General features: G+C 34.5%; 1 protein-coding gene across 1 annotated transcript in view; it reads right to left on the reverse strand.

Annotated features, from left to right (window-relative positions):
* Positions 1-24,005, reverse strand: part of LOC150100973 (large ribosomal subunit protein eL19-like) — a 62,720-nt gene that overhangs the window by 20,654 nt on the left and 18,061 nt on the right. The window contains exons 2-3 of the mRNA XM_090401488.1: positions 22,023-22,129; positions 1,623-1,866 (exon numbers count right to left, since the gene is read on the reverse strand). Of these exons, the coding sequence (XP_090257614.1) occupies positions 1,623-1,866; positions 22,023-22,129 (351 nt within the window). The remainder of the gene's footprint in view (positions 1-1,622; positions 1,867-22,022; positions 22,130-24,005) is intronic.

Below are 24,005 nucleotides of genomic sequence, written 5' to 3' on the forward strand. Positions count from 1 at the left end.
GGTGTACCACAAGGATCAGTGCTTGGTCCACTGTTATTTATTCAATCTGTACATTAATGATATTGGGAAGGATTCTTTTTTAGAACAGGTGAAGTCCTTTAACTACCTAGGATATATGATTACATATGAAAATAAAAGCGATATAAACCAAAAAATTGTGAAATATTTAAAAATAACAGGTGTAATTAGCTCTATATTTAAACCTAACCTCTTTCAAAAAAACAAACCAGACTAAAAGTATACAATACATTAGCCCTACTAGTCCGATTGTATGGAAGTGAAATCTGGACAATAAAACAAAAAGAAGTTTATGAGAAAAACTGCAAAGTAATCTATCTGATCACAAAAGAAATGAAGAAATAAAGAATTAAACCAGGAATCAGTAATAGAAAAATTTTTTTAAATATAAACCTAAAGGGATGGAACATGTTGAAAGAATGAAAACAGAAAGATTACCAAAACAAGCTTTAAATTACAAACCATTACAAAAAAAAACCAGGACGTCCTCTAAAGAGATTCAACGATGACTTCTAAGACTTGAACAGGCCACTCTAGGCCTAAATCCCTGAAAAGCATGATGATGAATTTTAACAACTAATTAAATTTCCATGTCATTACTGAACATACTATTAATATTTTCCCATTGAATCCCTCAGATTATATAACTGCTCCTTAAGAATAAATAAATAAATTATTATTATTACTGATAAATATTTAGCACATTTGCAATTTACTCCATTTTGTAGTTTACTGTATTTGGAATACAGAAATCCTGTTACTTGGTATATTTTTCTCTCTCCTCTTTATAACTTTTCTTTTCTGCTTTAAGTCTGTTATTCATGCACGTGTGATTCTCGTCTCTAGTTTACTGGTTGATATCCAATTCACTATTCTATGCTAATTATACATATTCTGACTTACTGTTAATTATACTTCAAGAGAAAGGACAATTCATAGTATGCATGTCCAATAAAAAAACAAAGCACAAAACAATTTCTCTAAGACAATTCTTCCCTGTCTGGTGTGAACATGTTAATTACAAAGGATTACATTACAGAATCTTTTCTGTTATAATACAAGATTATGATTTATAACCCACATCTAATATTAAAAGGAACTGGGATCTTTCATGCAAGAAATGGGACAGGATTATATTTTGGTAGCATTAAAGATCACAAGGTTATCATATCCTACAATGGTAAATATACATGGGTTATGGATGATCTTGAGGCTTCAAATGACTGCACCACAAGGTTTGTCAAATTTGAAGTCAGTGTGAGGTCACTTAAGCAAAAAAGAAAAAAAAAAAAACAGAGTGAAAGCATGCAGTGCTTTCCCCCCACTAATGCTAAGTACCACAATATTAGTGTGGAAATCTGAAGAGAGGAAGCTTCATGTGTGCAAATAGAAAGGAAAACCGACCCAACTGCAAAGTGAAAAGCAGTTGATAGATGGAAGTTTGCTGAGATTCATTATTTCATCTCAATTCAGTATTTATGTAATTATTTAATCAACTCATTCAGAGCATTTCAAGTCCAAACAAGTATTAAACACCTCACACAACTATGAAATTAATAATATCAAACATCAATGAGTACACCAAGTATAAGAAACAAACTTACAGGTGTCTGTCAATCTTTTTAGCCTCTCGGTATTTCTTCAACAGTCGACGCAACACTCTCATTCTTCTTATCCATACCACTTTTCTTGGCATACGAGCATTTGCAGTACCTTTTCTTTTGCCAGGACCACAATGTCTTCCTTTACGGCGAGCCTCAGTGTTTTTCCTAACCCTGGCACGAGAATGAACTGCTACAGGCTTACGGATAATCAAGCCACTTTTGATTAACTTACGTATAGTCTGCCCTATTAAAGAGAAATGGAGTATATACTCAAATTTAACAAGTGAATAGTGGGTAGAATATGTCAAAACTTAAGCAATAGATTAGCTTGCATGGAGATTTCTGATAAATATGCAATGTTGCATTCATTTTTCCAATGATAGGATTAAAAAAAAATGAAAATAAATTTTCTTTCACCCTAGTAACACTATCTGACATCATGCATTTGTATCTTGCAGTTATATTTCTGTTCAGCCAATATCAGGCATTCAAAACATAAACTGACTTAGCTTAATATTATAGATGGGCTATGGATAACATAATCCAGAAATTCTGATCATGAAACCAAATAATGTCATTTGGTTACTCATAATCACGACAGACATTTGCAAACATCCATGGCACAGCAGAGATGTCCTCAGAGTCATAGAACAATGATTGAATCAAGTTTATTTCACAAGTGTAAGCAAACTAAAGTCTGCACATGGTATCTTCACGTTAAGCTACTCTTTGTATCACACAATATATATAACACATCTTTAGGAACATACAATGCCAAACATCATGGTACAAATCAATAATCAAGACCAGTTTCAATCTTTATTAATGAGGAAAATTTTTCCAAAAACTTAATTATAGGCTTCCAAAAATAATTAGAATTCAAAAAACCATGTAGTAAACCCAGGAGTGGTTAAGGGTCAAAGCTGTACAACTGAGAGGAAACCTCCACATAATCTTTAAAAGAAGTGGTTCTTTAACCCTTTCAAAGTCAAACACTTTTGATTATATGAAAAATTTGGGGAACACAAAAGCATTACGGTCATAAAACTAACAATTAAAATATGCACAGACTTGCCTTTTATAAAAGAGAACTTATTTTAATGCGATAGTTGAGCTTGTCGGCTTTTGCAGATTTCAGCAATATTCAGGTCTAATAGGTGATATAGCTATCCTCATCTCTTTGTCTATATTAGTAAGTCTTTCATGCTTTTTAGTTTTTATATTGGTTAATATTGAGAAACCGAGCTCACACAAATTACGTTGAAAACTATAACAAAATTTTCAGTATCCTTGTGCTGGGTATTCAGCTTGAACAAAAATCCAAAATTCCATAAGAGTTATTTCAGAGAATTATTTTTAGAGTACTACCCATTGACAAGGTTACTAATTCTTCTTGTAATGATAATTCCCAACTCGATGTATTAACTGTGCCAAATAAATTTCGTATCCAGTCATAATTGGGTGTATTTAAGGAAGGAAAGTTAACTCGAAATCTTTTCTTCCAACATTGTAAAATGTTCTGTTATAACTGAAATAATTCCCTCGGCATTTTTATTAGAGCGATGGATTCTGGTGTATTTTTTTTCTGATATGTGGTATTTCCAAAGATACTTTTTTTCACTCAGAACTGTGTCATGTGACATCTTTCACCGATGGAACACTTGTAAGCAGTATGCAGGATACAAGTGTTCTGGGGAAAAAAACACTAGTTGAGAACCACTGCTTTTAAAGGAATGCAGACAACCGACCAGGACTTCTGACCTAATGTCCAATCCTCACCTCCTTGTGGTGCAACCTTGTTAGGTATCTACTTAGATACTGAACAAACAAGAATGGGCTAGCAATTTGGGATTTAGCTGACCAAATTGTATTCTTATTGGCTTAAACCACAATATAAAATGATGGTACAACATGACAAAATTTCATGCCGGCTGGGGTGGTTAAACAAAGCTCCCATTGTTTTTGCCAGGGAATAAGAGCAAACAGCAAAAAAAAGTTAGCTACTGGAACAAATCCTAAAACAACCCAACTCAACATCACCACAGTTCATGATCGGTACTATCAACGTAAGCCTGAATCCCAAAGAAATGGAGCTAGATGAAGAATTGTATAAGTACCAGATCAATATAATAGGAGTGATTGAAACAAGACTCAAACTAGTAAGACCTTTCTGAACAATAAATACAAAATATTATATTCAGGCAATGACAATCAAGGAAAAGAAGGGACAGCCATAGTATTCAACACTAAACACGAACCTAATCTTAAATAGCAGGCAATATCAAGTAGAGTGATCCAGGCAAATGTCAGAATGGAAAACTGGATTATTTGTGCCTATAGTCCTACAGAAGATTCTACTAAGGCAGAAGAAATGGAGGAATTTTTTTGAGGCTTTAGAGGAAGAAATTGACACAATGAAAAATAAAAAGTTGGGCCTTGTTGGGAATCTAAACAGCAGAGTAGAAAATGATTGTCAGACATCCAAAAATATTTTGGGAAAATTTGGAGAAAAAAGCAAAGCGAATAATAATGGCAAATACCTGTTGGATTTCTGCTCAGGACATGGACTGGTTATTACTAACACAATGGATGTTTGTGATTGTGGAAATACCAGTGGTAGTGGTAGGTGGTAGATGGCGTTGGTGTAGTTGCGGTGAGTTGGTGGAGTTGTAGAGCAGGTGCCCCTCTCTCGAGTCTACGGACTCCTTGGAGGTGCCTAATAATAATGTTCCAACATAAAAATGTGCACAAATTCACATGGAAAGGCAATGAAAAAGAAAAGTCTCATTCACTATGTTAATGTTGATATAGTTTGGAAGCCAATTAGAGATCCTTCGACACTTCTGCGCGTGTCAGAAAAAGAAGAATCCATTCCGATAATAGGGTAATCAATCTGTCTTCTGGGATGAGTTTGTTTACTATTACAGGTTGGAAAATTTAGCTTTTCTTTTAAGAACATTGCTGTTTTTAAAGTGTAACTATTTTGCTTGTATAACAGTTGGAAAATGTACGTAGAGTATAAACAAAATTAAAAATGGTATACCATAAAACAAAAATTTAACTAAGTTTATTTTTAAGAAAGTTTTCTATAAAATAAAACTAATTATACATAAAAACAGAAATATTTTCAAATGAACTTAGATATTCTAAACTTACAGTTGAGAGAACTGAGACACTTTAATGTCCTAAATTGATTAATTAGACTTGTTGTGACTCTTTTAACAAACCCATGCAAAAAAAGTTGGAAAAAAATACCACTATCAAATCCTTTTTCCAATGAGGTGACACGAGAGCAATATTTTCCCCAGTTTTGAACTGTAATATTTTCAATCACCTGTTCTGAAAGCTTAAAAAGTTTCGACATGTCAACCAGTTACGTTGCGATGCCGAACGAAACTTTTCACTTCTGCCCAAACATACTCAATAGCATTAATATCGCAATGATATGGTGGTAGCCTCAAAGCTATAAATCCATGCTTTTTGAGCATCATGTCGAATTTAAATAGGGCAAGTTTCTTTTGACGAAATTAAGCAATTTTTGGCATATCTGGGGAACGAGAAATGTTATTTGCAGAGAGCCAATCCATAAGAACTTGCTTCTTATTAGAACAATTTGGAACTTTGTTTAATCGAATAGAGTGATATGAAGCGTTATCAATTATAACAGCATTTTTAGGAAGGCTTGGAATCGGTTTTTCTTCTGCCCATGGTAATCTCCAGTAGTTGAATAGGCTTTGTATAGTAAGTTTGAATTCGGTAAAAAACCCATTTCTCCACCCACACACAAAATTATTATGCGTCACAAGGCATTTCCGGTTTGTAGCACTGCACGTTCTTCTTTAGACTGCCAACATTTTCCATCAGTTAAATTACTATCAATCCAAGTTTCATCTGGATACACAATCGGTCTTTTCTCCTCCCTCAAACGTCTCACTGCTCTCAAATACTGCGTTCTAGATAAAACAATGTCACTTCGATCCATGATAAGTTTCCTTTTATTCTGAGACTTTTTAAAACAAAATCTGATTTCATAAAGTATTATCCTTAAAGTTTCTCTTTTCCAAGGAAAATTAATTTTTCTTTAAGCACAGGAAGCAATTTTGGAACAATTGGAACTCTTTTCTCGACCACGTAAAATTCGTGAATAGTTCTTATAACGTCTACATCAAAATCATTCAAAAAGCTATGGTTTCGATCGTTTTCTTTCTCTGGCGCTTTTTTTAGGAGATTTAAATTCTGGCTTACCTTCACCTTTTGATTCCCTACGAATTCTTTTAACAGTCGACCCCGATACACCCGCAATTGCATGTTTTATAACTTGAGAAAGGGGAACTAGGAGATGGCCTTCTGATGATTCTTTTTCACAGAATGTCAGCACATTATTCAATATTCTTTTGCAAAAGCTACTGAAATGTTTAACAACAAAACTTGTTGACTGTACTGGATCCATCGTACAAATTAATAATAAAAAAATAAAAAATAACAAAAAACCGGCAGCAAAAATCAAGATACTACTAGTACAGCGACAGACAAGAAAGCATGTGATTTCGCATGTTGACGATCAATTCGTACATCATTTCTTTTTCCCCTTCAGCAGGAGTAGACTATTCTTGGAAAAATGCCAAGGAGAGACCTACAAATGGTGGGCATACAATAGCGAGGTTTTCTCCCTTGTGCAGGACACTAGTGTGCAGAGGATTTGAAATAGGAAGTGATCTCCATTTAGTCTTGAGCAGGATAAAATTGAATTTCATATTGAAAAGATTAACATGTAAGAAAGTTTTAAAGCGAATAAAAGTTGAGCAGCTCTCAGACTGATTCGGCCAGAGAGCATGTCGTGAATTCTGCAAGGATAGAAAAATCAGAACTCCATGGTGGACACTGGAAGTTAAAGAGGCAGTCAAGGAAAAGAAGAAAGCATATCAAGTCAGTGGCAAATAAGTCAGCTTGTGCTTTTAGAGAATACAGAGACAAATGTAAGAAAGCTAAACACTACATAAAACTAGCTAAACAAAAGTCATGAGAGGACTTTGGCAAGAATAGTCCTCCCATGACAAGAAAATAAATATCAAAAAGGTGTAAGATATTCTGGAAGTTGTTGAAGCTTAGAAATGGAGGAGAGTGCTGTAAAAGGAGTTAGAGATGATAAAGGTGACATGAAAATGGGAGAAGATGATATCCTTGAAGTATGTAGTAATTACTTCGAAAAATTGTTAAACGAAACAAGCAGTGATAGCACAGTGGTAAAAAATGCTCAATAGGCATAGTCAGGAATATATATCCATACTTGATGTAAATAATATTCGACCAGAAATGCTGAAGTGTGGTATAAAAGTTTTAGAGTGGCTGCACTGCATAGTTCAGAAAGCTTGGACAGATGGATGAATTCCTGATAATTGGAATAGAGCTCTAATAGTACCCATATATAAAAAGGGAAATAAAACTGAATGTGAGAATTACAGAGGTATTTCCCTACTGAGTGTTCAATGGCAAGATCTATGCAAGCATACTTGAGAAGAATTGTGGAATAATTTAGTTTAATCCTTTATCCAAGTGTGAGCAAACAAAGTTTGCACCTGAAAGTATCTTCAGGGCTGGGGTAAGGTGGTGCAACACCAGGACGACTCCCTGCAAAGGTGGAGCAAGCTACTATCAATCCTATCTCAGTATCTCCCATAATGCAAAACACATCTCCTTGCGGATATGTCTAATGTTATGCATTAAGGGGAGGGCCACTACCCAGACTAGTTTCGACCTTTATTGAGGTCTCTTCAGTGGGAGCCAGGCCAAGTGCATTATGGGAGATACTGAGATAGGAGTGATAGTAGCTTGCACCACCTTTAAAAGGAGTCGTCCTGGTGTTGCACCACCTTACCCCAGTCCTGAAGATACTTTCAGGCACAAACTTTGTTTGCTCACACTTGGATAAAGGATTAAACTAAATTTATTATACTCTAACCAAGTGAAAAATAAACTTTCAAGAATTGTGGAAGAAAAGCTTTGTGAAGAACAAGCTGAATTCAGGCCAAATAGAGGCTGTCAGGATCAGATCTTCACTTTACGACAATTAGTTGAGAAAGCATGGGAATATAACAAAGATCTGTATTTAAGTTTTGCCGATCTGGAAATCGACAAAAGATTACACTACAGTTATATGGTGTCAATGGGGCATTATATCAAGCAATTCTTAGTCTTTATTTGAGTTGCAAGTCAGCAGTTAGAAATGAAAGAAGTACAGGAAGATAGTTTAATGTTAAATCTGGTGTGAGACAAGGATGTACATTATTCCCCTCAGTTATTCATTATCTATATGGATCACATTATGAAAGAATCTTGCTCTTAGAGAAAATGGACACAAATGTAAGAAAGCTAAACGCTGTATAAAACTAGCTAAACAAAGTCATGGGAGGACTTGGGTAAGAACACAGAAAATAATTATCAAGAAGGTGGCAAGATATTCTGGAGGTCGTTGAAAAAGTTCAAAAACGGAGGAAAGAGTGCTGCAAAAGGAATTAGAGATGATAAAGGTGACCTGAAAAATGGAGAAAAAGAAACCCTCGATGTATGATGTAATTACTTCGAAAAATTGCTAAATGAAACAATCAGTGACAGCACAGTGGTACAAAACAATATATCCATACTTGAAGTAGAAAAAGCCACCAAAAGCCTGAAATGTAATAAGGCAGCTAGAGTGGATGATATTCCACCAGAAATGCGTAACTATGGAAGTATTAAAGGCTTACAGTGTCTGCACTGCATACTGCACAAGGCCTGGACGGATGGTTGAATTCCAGACGGTTAGAGTACCCATATATAAAAAGGGAAATAAAACTGAATGTGAGAATTACAGAGGTATTTCTCTAATGAGTGTTCCTGGTAAGATTTATGCCTGAGAAAGATTAGAGGCATGAACAGATGACATCAATGGCAATATCATATTAAAAATGAGGATATTAGGAAAGAACCTGACATTGTCAGCATCCAGGAATGCGTTAGCAGAGCTAATCTGAGGTTATATGGTCACTAAACAGAATGGGTGAAGAAAGATTAGCAAAACAAGTGTTCTGTGCTGGGTTGGCAGCAAAAAGACCCAGAGGAAGACCAAGATGTAGGTGGATTGATACGGTACAAAGTGCCTTAGACGATAGAAATATAAGATCTGATAATGTCGGAGTTTTGACAAGTAACAGACTGATTTGGAGGAAAATTGTAGATAGGAGGTTAGTAATGATGCAATTTTTTTTTTTGTAGTACTATCATATCCTGTACACCCCTTGAGGGTATGGCAGGAATTTGATGATGATGATAATGATGGGATTGTACTTGATAGGGAGGTAAGTAGACCGATCTAACAATAGAGCTTTCAGCTTACCTGTGTAATCCTTTTGGTTAAGCAATACTGTGGCATTCCTTTTATCAGCTTTGGTGATTATTATTTTCTTGTTTTTCTTTAATTCTAGTAGAGATTTATTTCCTTACTGGGCATGTTGCCTTTTGGCGGTTTAGCTTTGTTCAGAACATAAGCCACTTCCAGTCTAATATTGTTGGCGACGTGGTTTGGAAGGTGTCGTATCCTGCGTTCAATTCGTATCATAATATCTTCAGCAGGTATTCTAGGCGCACTGGTGAAGTTGTGGTCATGTGCGAAGGCGTCAAGTGCTTTAGGTTTCACACTAAGTGACGAAAGGTTAACTACAGTTTCGGTAGGAAGTTGTGGTTTCAAGATAGTTCTTTTTTAAATTTTCAAATTTTTTGATGTGTCGATCTCATACTTTTTTAAATTCTTTCTCTGCTGCAGTGCACAAAATGTCGTATAAAACAGACCAAATTTCGTGGCTTCAGGTGCTTGAAAGGTCATCTTCGAGTGCCTGGATAGCTAAGTTAGCATCATTCAGGAAACTGGAGTCGTGGCGATTTGTTTCCTGAGCAAGGGTTGGCTGGCACAGTTATAAATACGAAGAACCTTCGAAGAGAAATGGTGCTTAAATTTGACACAGTTAGGAATTACCTGGTTATCCCGGCAGTGTTTTAGGAAGGTGAGACGATTCAGTTGTCTTGATAGCTTTAACTTCATTTAACTATAATGGCATGCTTTATGTGCGACATCATCTCCGTGGATTATCGTAATTCTCGTGGAAAGGCTTAGACATTGGTTATGGATTTTTTACTAAATAATTTAAGGAAATTACGTCAACTAGGATATAAATTAAAATAAATTTTAATATACTTCAATATTTCGGCAACATCACGTTGTCATTGTCAAGAAACTTAAGAACAAGACACTTGCACGCAAGCACAACAAACAGTAAGTGAGGAAAAAGCAGGAAGCTATTATTTCTCCTAAAGTCCTGATGGTTCCCCCTAGTGAGCAATGTTGGTATTCTTGGGCAACTGGGCTGAAGGTCTTCTGATGTAGGTTTCCCAAATTTGAGGCAGTCCCATGAAGTCAAATTTGTTGAGGTTTGGATTGTTTCTTAGGGCTGAAAGCTGATTCCACGCCTTTCATATTTGTATTTACTACGGTGTATTATCGTGGCTTTCTTCCACAGTATTCTATGGAGAATTAACCAAAGACTAGAGACCATAGATATGAGTCCTGAGAAAGATTGGGGGTAGGGGTGAACAGATGGTATCAATGGTAATATCATATTAAAAACAAGGATATTAGAAAAGAACTTGACATTGTCAGCATCCAGGAATGCGTTAGCAGAGCCAATCTCAGGTGGTATGGTCACTTGAACAGAATGGCGAGGAAAGATTAGCAAAACAAGTGTTCTCTGTCAGAATGGTAAGAAAAAAAAAGATCCAGAGGAAGACCAAGACAATGCAAAATATAACTTTCTTATATCTTGTAATATACATTAAGCGTAATTAGACAAATGTCATATATTTAATGATGCACATTTTGTTATGCCAGCCTGGTTGGCTGAGTGGTTAGTGTATCCAGTCAAGAGGTTGTGGGCATGGATGCTTGTGACTGTTCTAACTCTCTGTGTAAAGGGCACCTGCGACTCTGCGCTTCTTATATCAGAAGGCTTCATGCCCCAAATGCAGTGAGGTAGGGGAGTGACCATATGGCACATATGGCATTTATAGACATCAAATGTGAAATTTCATTTTGTTAAGAGTAAAATAAAAACATCTTAGTTTTTACTTGACAGTATTGTAAATTCAGACAATGAAAAGTACATTTAATTATAACAAAAAATAATTTTCGTATATCTTGTAATATACATTAAGCATAACGTTAGCATATGTCATATTTAATGAGGCACGTTTCTGTCTTTTAAACATCAATGCTTTTAAATTTCTGTCAAAAGTTACCTCCAACTACCTTAGTCAGGTATTTTTGTGGGAAACTTTTAATTTGCTATTGCACAGGTTGACACCTGTCATCCATATATGATGAGCAAGCTCTAAACTGTGCATTTCAAAACTTTTTTTTAAAATTGTTATAAGCAACTAATATGATAATGTACTTGCCACATGGTAAAAAAAAACAGTGCATTATAAGTACAATCATAATGGTACAAATAAATAAAAATGGAAAGAGGGAATGCAGAGATCAAAGACTAAGATTTATGGAAAATATACGTATGATATATCAAGGACATGATATGACTTAAAATGATTTACACATCTATGAAATGAATAGTCTAAAGTAACTTTATAAAACATCTGGAAATTTCAGGCATGCAGGAAAAACAAACTTCAACAAGGTTTTTTGACCTTACCGAAAAAAAACTATCATCAAATTCCTGCCATGTAACCTCAAGGGGTGTACAGGATATGATAGTACTACATGAAAAATTTACATCATTACTAACTTCCTATCTACAATTTTCTCCAAATAAGTCTATTACTGTTATAATAACATACTATCTTCGTTTATACTATATACTATCCTAATAATCTATCCTCATTTTTAATATGATATTGCCATTGTTGCCATCTGTTTATGCCTATAATCTTTCTCAGGACTCTCATATCTGCGGTCTCTAGCCTTTGGTCAAGTGTTTTACTTCTGACCCAGCTCTCATATCCATAAGTTAAAACTGGTTTGAACACTGTCTTGTATACAGCTAATTTAGTGTTCCGACTAATTTCTCTCTTATTCCATATGAATTTATTCAATTGACTTCCCACCATACCAGCTTTGCTGATTCTGTTGTCTATTTCTATATTTAATTTACCATCTTCACTAAAAATCGTGCCTAAGTAGCTGAAATGTTTCACTTGTTCCACAGGTTCTCCATTCACAACACAGTTGACATTTTCAATGATTCTGCCTATTTTCATTGTCTTTGTCATGCTGACATTCATACCATATCTGTTACAACAGTTATTCAATTTAGTCACGGAATCTTGCAAACTTGTAGCGGATTTATTCGGAAGTATAACATCATCCGCATAAAGCAAAGAGCTGACATTAACATCTCCAATTCTGATATCATGTTTAATACCCCTTTCCTTCATAATGTGATTCATATAGATAATGAATAACAGAGGAGATAATGCACATCCTTGTCTCACACCAGATTTAACATTAAACCATCTTCCTGTACATCCTTGAATTCTAACTGCCGACTTACAACTCAAATACAGACTTAGTATTGCTTGATATAATGCCCCATTGACACCATATAACTGTAGCGTATTGAATAGCTTCTCTCTTGGCACCTTGTCATATGCCTTTTCCAGATCGACAAAACTTAAATATAGATATTTGCTATATTCCCATGCTTTCTTGACTATCTGTCGTAAAGTGAAGATCTGATCCTGACCGCCTCTATTTGACCTGAATCCAGCTTGTTCTTCACCAAGCTTTTCTTCCACAATTCTTCTCAATCGTTTCTCAAGTATACTTCAATAGATCTTGCCATGGAACACTCAGTAGGGAAATACCTCTGTAATTCTTACATTCAGTTTTGTTTTCCTTTTTATATATGGGCACTATTAGAGCTCTACTCCAATTATTGGGAATTCGTCCCTTTGTAGAGGCTTTCTGAACTATGCAGTGCAGCCACTATAAGACTTTTATATCCACCACGGACTACCATACTTCAGCATTTCTGGTAGAATACCATCTACTCCTGCTGCCTTTCCACATTTCAACCCTTTGATGGCTTTTTCTACTTCAAGTATGGATATGAATTCCTGACTGTATGCCTGTTGAGTGTTTTTTACCACTGTGCTGTCATCACTGCTTGTTTCATTTAGCAGTTTTTCAAAGTAATTACTCCATACTTCAAGGATATCTTTTTCTTCTGTTTTCATGTCACCTTTATCATCTCTAACTCCTTTTACAGCCCTCTTTCCTCCATTTCTAAACTTCTTCAACAACCTCCAGAATATCTTACCACCTTCTTGATATTTATTTTCTATGTTCTTGCCAAAGTCCTCCCATGACTTTTGTTTTGATAGTTTTACACAGTTTTTCACTTTCTTACATCTGTCTCTGTATTCTATAAGAGCATAAGCTGACTTATTTGCCAGGAACTTTTGATATGATTTCTTCTTTTCCTTTACCACCTCTAACTTCCTGTGTCCACCACGGACTATCTTTTTCTTTATATATTTTTCTATCCTTGTACACAACCCCGCCACATGCCTCTCTGGCTGAATCAGTCTGAGAGCTGCTCAATTTTTATTCGCTTTAAAACTTTCTTACATTATTCTTTTCAATATGAAATTCAATAAAATTGAATTTCATATTGAAAGTGAATAGTACCTTACAAGCAAGATTTATGCAAGTATACTTGAGAAAGTTGAGAGGAATTGTGGAAGAAAAGCTTGGTGAAGAACAAGCTGGAATCAGGTAAAACAGAGGCTGTCAGGATCAGATCTTCACTATATATATATATATATATGTGGTACTTTTTATGTATGGGTACTGTCGAACTCTCCTAGTACCCACATATAAAAAGGGAAATAAAACTATGGATATAAGTTCATTACAAAATGTTATTATTATACTTATTATTATTATTGACACCTCCAGGCAGGCCAGACTTATTAAGAGAGGGATTCTCCAACTCTCTGTCGCCACCACCACCACTCAGCCAACCAGGCTGGCTTACAACACAACAATAATCATATGCACTATCATAAACTTAGAAAATCATAACAAATGTACACAAACATTTAATTAAACAACTTTCCTGCTGTTAGTAGTGAGTGTGCACATGAGCTATTTTGCTAGTTTGTATAGATACATTATGAGATACAAAGCATAACTTGATGTAGTTCTCTGTCTCTAAATACAAGTTACAGCTTTGTATTCCATCATGTACAGTACACTCTGTGTTCAGGTTTTTATAATGCTCTGGAAATATTATTTCCACAAACTATTGTTTGCTCACTTGGATAAAATATGGATGTAAAGGAGAATTTGTTTTTTCTAAAGTTTAATATTCTTTCCTTCCTAGCAGCAAAAACAAATCAATGTTAAAAAAAATAACTAATTCTTTTGTTTAATTTACAACTGTTTTTACTTGGGGTAACACTGCAAAATTCACTTAATTACAACAAAAATAATTCTTATATCTTGTAATATATATTAAGCACAATGTTAGACAAATGATATTTTTAACGAGGCACTTTGTCTTTAAAACATCAATGAATTTTTTTTTGTCAAAAATTACCTCTAACCACCCTAGTCAGGTGTTTTTGTGGGAAACTTTTTATTTATTATTGCACAGGTTGACACCTGCCATCCATATATGATGAGCAAGCTCTAAACTGTGCATTTTGAAACCTTGTTTTTTAAAAAAATCTGATATAAGCAACTAATACGATAATGTACTTGCCACATGGTTTAAAATCATCATGGTGGTAATGCCTATGATGATTTCAAATTAAAACAGTTGTTTGTGTATCAAAACCAAGATGTCATGAAAGGAAAGTCAATATAAAAATAACTTAAAATTAAAGTAAAACTTATTTATTCTTTGTCGCATGTTCCCCTATCCGTATTCACCGTGTTAAAATGATCCCATGTAATTCTGTTTTGTTTAGCACTTTGTCTTCTAGGAACACATCCTGAGCATTCATTGGGGTATTACTGTAGTCACTCTTCATGTTTTCAAACCATTTGCCTTGAAGCCTTCTTACAAGTTACCATCTTTATGGTCTCATTCCCGCCCTTTGTGATTGGATCACCAGTTGCACTTTGGTCATTAACTGCATGTTATGGCATATGATTTTCTCTCGGATTTCTTTATCAAATTTCAAATCCTATTCAGCTTTGCTAGTCACAGGACTTTCCATTCCCTTTCTTCATTCAAGAAACCTTACAGAACTGAAAAATTCAAGTGTCAAGATCTTCCATAACCAAAACCTTTAGCACCGACCTACTCACCATTCTCAAATGGAGTGAAGATAATCAGAAATTCAATGCTCCTGTCTTTAAATTAAAGGTGCCAAGAAATTATATTCTTGGTTTCATCCATTATCCAAGTATAAGCAAACAAAGTTTGCATGTGAAATAACTTCAAGACTGGGCAACTCGTATATAGAGGCTAATGACTTCACATTACTTGCCATGTCATTAGGGTCTCCATTATACATGTCTGTAAGGGTATGTTCTATGTATTATGGGATCTCTAATCCAGAGATCCACACATACACTTCCTCCAATCATTTTCTCATAGGTATAATGAAGAATGCTTGTAGCCAAACTCACCACTAACAATTCTTCTGCTTTCATCTAATCATAAGAACATGAGCAGCTACTGGTCAACATCCACATAGTTCAACCTAACACTTACTAAACCAACTTCTCGTTTTCTTCCTTTGCTGTAACTTCTGTTCTTTGGAACAGCCTTCACCATATTGTTTTTTCCAATGAATACAATTTCTAGCTTAGCTTTTCAAGAAACTTACTAAGAGATTTCCTTCTTTCTCCTTAACATCTCATGCATAGCATTAACATTCAAAAACCCTCTTCAATTGATATTCAGCTCTAATAAATAATCAAAACAGAATCTTTCCTAAAAATACAAGTAATTTTCTGCTTTTATTTACTTATTAGCATAATCATATAAGAACATGAGCAGCTACTGGTCAACATACATATAGTTCAACCTGACTTGATCATATAAGATAATTTCATTACTGGATCTGCAAGTACATTAGATAGCTGTATATAGATTTTCAGGTCTTCGGTGCATTAATGAATCTGAAGATATGATAAGTACACATGAAGCAGCAGTGCACTGCATGAATGGTGAAAAAGTGACATAGCACTTTTCCATTTTAAAGGTGTGCAAGCAGAACTTTTTCACTGTTTACAACTTCTCTTGATAAGTGAACATGAATTTTTCTAACCAAATTTTAGATACATATTGTAAAAAATAAGTCCATCAGCATATCTGCTCTCTAACCGAAAGGCAGCAGGTTTGAATACTGACAAGGGCATGGAAGTCTTTAGGAGGGAGACATATTCCATTACTTGGTGTGAAACTGGAGATCTGCTTACTGGAGGCCTGAAGCATTGCTTAATACTTCAGGCATATATTATCCATTAATAGAGGAATACCTCGATTATCGCGGTTATTGTTGCCACGAAAAATAACGCAAAAATCGGGATAAATAATGCATGTAAAATGGGTGATCAACGCCAAGGATTTTTGAAATCTATTAATTAAATTTTATAATGAAGTAAAAAGGAAATGTGTTAAACATGTTAAGTAAAAAATGAAGGTTCATTAAGAAAAAACAAGATTATTCTTTAATCTTTATTTATATATAAGGACATACAGTACATACAATTATTCTTTCTTGGATAAAAATTGGTGTAGAGTTGTCTAGTGGAATTTTTTTCTTTCTTTTTTCTTCGTATAAAACTCGGTAGCAACAGATGGAATTTTCAATTTCCTGACGAACTTTCAGTGATCACTCGAGATTAGGATTGCCGTTCAAGATTTTCAGCCATTCTAAACATTTTGTCCATTTCTTTGAGGGTAAATTCCTTCGGTGCCAAGTCAATTTGTTCGTCATTATCAGATCCGAGCATCGTAAGCACGTTCTCTCTCTCGAGGTTAATTAGGTCTTCATCATCCAGCTCCTTATCATGTGACTGAAGCAGGTCCTGAACATCACCTTTTTCAATTTCTTTTAGTCCTAGATCGAAGCCCTAGAGTTTGCAGCGTGGTCTAAAATATGGCGAACAGTTGATTCATTTAGACCGTACTCTCTTGCAATTTTGGCTTTGGTTATGCCTGCTTCATGCTTATTTATCATATGCAACTTATCTTCTAAGCTGAACACTCTACATTTCTTCTTGATAGCTGTAGACTTGAAATCATCCTTGTTTCTTTTAGCATTCATTGTAGGGGTGAATAACCAGAGAAATAAATATCCACATGTACTTCAGACAAGGGCGGATAGTTACTGGTAAGTGGTGAGAAGGCGCCGTCGGATAAAAACGAAGCGCTACAAGAGAGCGATACCTGGAGAGTGGCGACTCGAACTGGTTGCATATGTAGTGGGCTACATCTCGCGACAGCGATAATTCGAATTTGGATCGCAATAACCGGAATTTTGGTATCGAATTATAAACCGCGATAAGGTATTCCTGTACTTAATACAATAGCTGAAAAACGTTGAAGTTGACTATTATGTATTTCTGCCTGAGATCCATAATGTAACACCTGATAATGGTTCCTCTCGTCATAGATCAGATTCGAATCTGGGTCTTTTCAACCAAAGGGCTACAACAACTAGTTATTGAAGTTCCAATCATCACGAGATACTATTTCTGTTGGAGAAACACTGATAACAAGTAATTTTGTTTTTGATGCTGATGGAATGATTATTTGTCCTGGTCCTAATTCTATGGTAAGAACGATTATGTTCATTGTAGTTAAACATGTTACATTTTCTGTAGCAAAAAAAAAAAAAAAAAAAAAAAAAAAAGAGTAAAAAATCAAATGATGTCAAGCTACAACGTAATAACTCTAATATTGCATAATGTCAACAATAAAAATAAGTTTTCTGTGATGGTTACCTTCAACAGGAAAAAGGAAAAAAAAACATGTTATAAAGCATGCAACTCCGTTGGAACAACTGTTTTCAGTGATAAACACATTGAATTTTTGAGTGAAAAAGTCACTTCACTCTATAATTAATTAAAATTAAATAGAAATGAATTGCTACTTCATCAAAGAATACAATGCATAATATAATAACCGAATAACTTTATATTAAATTAAGTAAATGTTGAAAAGCATTTGCAAACCAGATATTTTTGGTTCAAAAACACTGTTCATTTTTTCTTGCACAGATTGACACCTGACTTCTAGAAAGAAGAAGTGCAAGCTCTTAGCTGTGCATAAGTAGAAAGAAAATTTTCCATTTCATTCATCTCTCCTTCCTTCCTGCGCCAATTACATCTTTAAATATTTGTATCCTTTTCATGGTGACAAAAATTTTTTTTTGTCACCATGAAAGACTGATAACTTTAATTATCCTCTTAGTTAATTCTCAGCAACACATTTCAAATTCACAATCCAGAAAAGTAACTATTCACCAACATGTTCTCTTTTTTTAGAAATGATAATCCTGCTCATTCAAAGTTCAAAATCTATTGCATGCAGGGAGGCTAAGTGTCAATCTGAGAAAAGAGCTAGTTTTGAACTGAGTTATCAAAGGTTAAGGGAAGAACTAATTTTTTTTTCTTTTTGCAAGAAAAAATTATGATTTGGAAGCAATGAAGATAACTAGGTTGTCATCACTCCACTGAAAGATAGCATGAAGATGAGTGGTCAAAGAAAAATTTTAAGCTTGAGGCATTTGAGCACTACAGTCTGTCACATGAGTTGAAGAAATGGAAGATGCCACCCTCAGAAAAACAATGGGTAGGTAATAAAAAAAAGCTATGCATATCAGATACTAAATTGTCTTCAGTTACCAAATCATTGGCTATTAAATTCAATTTCACATATTAGTCATTTACTTAATCTCTAATGAGAGGTAATTTAAAATGTATATGAAGATGAGGGTGAGCAATATAATAGAAATTCACATGAGCATCTCAATTAACAGGAAAATCTAAAGAGGGAGGAAAAGAGAGAGAGAGAGAACACCCTCTACCACTATATATTCTACCAACAGGCACTAGCAACCATTTGCCAATGGTCTATTAGCATCAATTCTGGCCTGGTTGACTGAGAGATTAATGTACTCAGTCTCTAAAAAGGGTTATGGGCATGGATGTTTGTGACTGCTTTTAGGTGAGAAATAAATTCTGCTAAACAGTGTGAGACCACTGCCTTGCTTAAGGAGGGCCTGTAATGGATTGAAAATAGTTCCATGTTTCATTTGTAGATGAGGGTTTCCAGATTATGTAACAAAATAATAATTTAAAAAATCCTTAACCTGGTCATGGTATACTAATGTAGTTAACAACCTCAGAGAAAACTTGCAATCCAATCAGAAAGACAAATCATAAAATGGATATTTGCCCTCGATGCCAGTCCATATCAAATGCTTTAGAAATGTCAAGTGCAATGGTACATCCCTCCAAACTTTTACATGGCATATGTTGTAGATAACAAGTCAAGAAAATTTGATGTGTATTTTGACTGGAAAAAACCACACTTGTAGTCACCAATTTAGCAGTGTTGAAGAAGTTGATTGCTAATGACCTTCTCCATCACTTTAGACAGCATGAAGGTGAGAGCAACATGTCAGTAGCTTGATGGCATATATTTCCCTTCTCCTCTTTGAAAAATTGCTATATATGGGCTTGTTTCCATGCTATGAGGTGGATGCTAGTTAATTATAGTATAGCACAGTACAGAGATGACAAAGGATAACTGTCAGATCAAGAGTACATCTCTTGGCCATAACTGGCAGGATACTGTCTAGAAAAGAAGCCTTTTTCAGTATCCACGTTGTGCAAGATTCTTTCAGTCTTTGGCTGAAGCTTATACAGGCATAGTTGGAGATGATTTGCTTTGGTCATCTATGCAGGAAATAGGTAAAAACAATCCCAGGAGGTCAGCTTTATCTTTAGATGATATTGCAATAATGCAATTCGGCTGAGAAGCACAGAGGAACAGTTTCTGCAAAAAAACATTGCCATCTTTAAGAAAGAAGTTTTCAAAAGGGCTTTACTAATGACTGTTTTGTACTTGCTGCAGACTTCAGTGTAGTTGCAAATGAAGCTGGAATTTTTGTCAAGGCACTTGTGATTATGCTATTCTTTATTTGATTGCCTTTGCATACGTCTTGGAAAACCATGGCTAGGATGATATTGGGCAGGAATTGCAAACAGGAAATGCAAGTTTGATTTATTTATTGCCAAACTAATATACCAGGGCTAATAAAGTGTAAGTACCATTTAATTTGTTGGGAAAATAAAGACTAGGAATAGTGAATTTGAATAATTCAGAAATGTCACATTAATTCGCTCCAAACTGATATTTCATCGAGTTGCTTTATCCAGCATTCATTCAGCAATAATCAGTAATTTTATTTTTAAGCCATCAAAAATGAAATATCCCATTTTACACTATTTTAACATAAAAACAATGAAACATTTATATACATCCCATGTATTCACAACTAATTCCAAAAACATGTTCAATGCCTGTCTCAAAATGCTTAGCAATTTGCTTGCAAAATTGATGAGCAAATGAAAATAATGTTAACATTCGTTAAATTAGTACCTCCCTACTTTTTCGTATTTGCTAAGCAATCAAAAATGTTAATAGGATGGTTATGTTCAGCATATAGCCACTCCCAGCCAATTACAGACTGGGAGTGGCTAAGGTTAACTACGGGCATAACAACACGTGGTGAGGATCCTATCTCTTCCACATATTGTCGTAAGTATTCATGACTGTAATCCGTGTGTGTGTGTTCACAGGGCCAGCTTGCCTGTTCTGAGGGATGAAAAAGCAGAGTTACTTTATATTATTTTGCATCATCAGCAAACAACTGAATTCCTTTCGGGTTATTTCCTACATCATTTAGCTGAGATAACAAAGGCATTTAAAACACGTTTTGATGAGCTTTATATGACAGTGGGTCTTTTGAATCCATGGATAACTGATGATAATGAGAGTCAAAAGCAGGATGGGTAATGACCATTCCAATAATACACCTATCTGAAAGGGAGTGTGTTGTACATTACAGGATACTAATGCAACTTAACATGGGGTCAACAAGCTCTATATACAAGTAGCCTAATCATGAATACATTCTCACAAACTACATTTGGATGAAGGATTAAACAAGAATATAATTTCTTATAATGTATAATTTACTTTGTAACCAAGTGAAAAAAAAAAAAAATTCTACACAAGTTTGCCATGGTGTCTTCCCCCCCTACTGTGTTCTCCAAAGAGTAGTACAATCTACAGCTATTCAAAAAAATCTATAGATTACTCATTTTTTAATCCTCACACGACACTGATATGCTGAAGACTATTACCTCCAGTGTGTTGTATTAACATAAACACACACAGTATATAGGTCATATAAAAAAAAAAAAAAAAAAAAAAAAAAAAAAAAAAAAAAACATAATTCAACCTACTCACTAGAATTTAGTTCATACTGATTTAATTATTTGTATAATTTTAATTACCCTGTTATTTATTGCCATATTAAGCAGAACTCAACAAATATGCTTGCCTGTGGAGAGTAGATTTTGCAAGCTGGTGAGAAGCTGCAGACTGGACAATATATTTTTTATTTAATAAAAAGAGAACTTTCTAATCAAAATATTTTAAAGAAAAACACAGACTCACATCACTTGATGAAAATCATACTGACTTAGTGGGATGTATCATTTAAAAAAATGGAAAATCTTGAGCTAGTACATTTTTCTCACACAAATCAGGTTTTGCATTTTTGTCGGATCTAGTATATAAGGATTCTGCTTACACTGTAAAAAATCTTTCCTGAAGAGTAAGCAAATTCCTTCCTCCCTTCTATCTTTCCTGTGCATTAGATTAAGTGTCAAGTTTGACGGTAAACTTTTTTTTTTGAGCATTTTCTCATCCAACATTTTTTTTTTTCAATGTTTGTATGTTATCAGTTTTTGACTGCAAAAACTGTCCAGACCTTTCAAAAGTTAAATAAAACTGTAGTTAATGACTTCAGGGAAAACTTTCAATCCAATTACAATTTTGCTTTTTTTGGGGGGGTAAACTATCACGATTGCAATGTTAAATTTCTTTTTTCCCATTAAAATTAATATAATTAAACTTTATGTCAAGTGAAATCACCATTATTTGAAAAACAGCATCCAACAAACGATACCCTGCAAATTATCACGATGGACAGAGTAATTCAACATTTTATAAATGATGCAAAAGTGACTAAATGTTTAGTCATTTTTGCTTCTTCTAAATTTTATGTAACAGATATTATTTGCAATAAACTACTCACGAGAATTTGCATTAGCAATTTCATTTGCTTCATTTGGATCTAACCAGACTTTTTTACGACCACATTTGAGCACAACTGCAGCCAGCCTCTTCTGCAGACGCAAGGAACTGAAATAAAACAAGAATCACTTGTAAGCTTTTAGAGAAATTTGTAACAAATACAAATTAAAAAGCAACACGGAAGCATATAATTTTTTTTTTATTTTAAACAAACAACCCACTTTTAACCCAATGAAGTGTTTCCTCATTTTTAATGTGTCATACCTACAAATATCAAAAATTGAAAGAATGACTGAGTTTGAATTAATAATGTTAAAAAAGATTTTTTTTTTCCATTTTTCTGTTTTGTTTCAATTGCTTCACTGTTCTTGCCAGCCAGATTGGCTTAGTTACTAATTCCACTGTGGGCATGGATGTTTGTGAAAATTCTAGTGGTAGTGGTTGGAAGTAAATGGCATTGATATAGTTGCAGTTCGTCGTAGCTGGTGAATTGGGTGGTGGAGGCAGAGTTGTAGAGTAGGTGCCCTCCAAAGACTCCCTGGAGGTGTCATGCAATAATTGTTCTCCCAAAGAAAAATTAATATTTAAATTAACTTTTGAAATTTTTATTATGAAATTGATTTTGCTGACACAAACAGGTGAAAGAGGAGTGATACGATTGAGACTTACTAACTTCTGTAAAGGTTACACAGAATTTCAGATGGAATTTTTATTTTATGGAGGATGGGGAAAAGATGAGAGGACACCCATGAAAGTTGAGAATGAATGCTATCAAGAAAGAGATTAAGGCTAGATTTTACTCTCAGTAATGATAATAGATGATAAATTTACTTCATAAATTTATCATCTATTTAATTGATGTTTATAATTAAATATTCAGCATTCATTATAATTTATAACTGCTCACATTTATAAAATAAATGCATTTAAATTTTAATTATCAATGTTATTTATGCGATTGGCTGCTCACCTTCATCATGCGATATATTTGAATCTTTTGCAACAATGCTTCTGTAATTAAATTATTTCTGGTGAAATCATGTCCCAAGCTCTCAAAATCTAGTTGCACAACAGTTCTAATGATGGTCTCTTAATCCACACCCAGCACAATCCAAGATTGAGTAGAAGTCAATGCTCTCACTCCCACATTTCCCTTACTGGTTGCCTCCATCTCTATGGATGACTGGCATGGTATTATTAACAAAAGATCGAGTGACTCAATGACAAAGGCAAGCCAATTATTGTTGAGTTGAAATGCTGATTCTCTTTAACCAAATTCTGAAATATCTGAAACTGCCATAACAATATTCACTATCCATTTCTTAAAGTTTTAAATTTTTTTGTGAGCGAACTATATGACACATTTAAATTTTTTCGTAAAGTAAAATCAGGTGTGCAAGATATACGTGAGGGCAAATTATATTTGAGTAAATATGGTAGTAGTGAATGAATGAATTCAAGAATGCATATGATAGCTGGTGCAAATAGTATGGCCTCCCTCAATGAGTTCCTGACTCCTTAATAAGAATATTTAATTACCAATTTTATTGATCAATGCATAAAGAAATTTAAAAAGAAGAATGACATTAAAAATATGAGAACAACTCAGTAAACACACAACTAACATGTAAGGTATGTAATACATCGGTGCTTCTCAATATTTCTTCCCATGACAGGTCCTTTCTGTTATTTATGACAACATTAATAAAAAGATATAACTGAGAATCTTTTGTGTGTGTGTGTGGTGGTGGTGGGGGGGGGGGGGGGTAACATATATACCTTTTTTAAAGCTAACCACTAGTTTAGATTTTGTTTTGAATGCATAATGTATAAGCATGAGTATGCCACTGTGTTGTACATGGTGGCGTATGCAGGATTTAATCTTTTTTTTTTTTGGGGGGGGGGGGGATAAAGCTGAGTTGAGTAGATGATTTGAGAATACACAATATGCATCGCATGCAACCTATGACTGAGCATCTGTAAT

Source organism: Typopeltis vanoorti, chromosome 12 (assembly GCF_054136105.1).
Source record: "Typopeltis vanoorti isolate ZY-2024b chromosome 12, IOZ_Tvanoo_1.0, whole genome shotgun sequence".
NCBI lineage: Eukaryota > Metazoa > Arthropoda > Arachnida > Uropygi > Thelyphonidae > Typopeltis > Typopeltis vanoorti.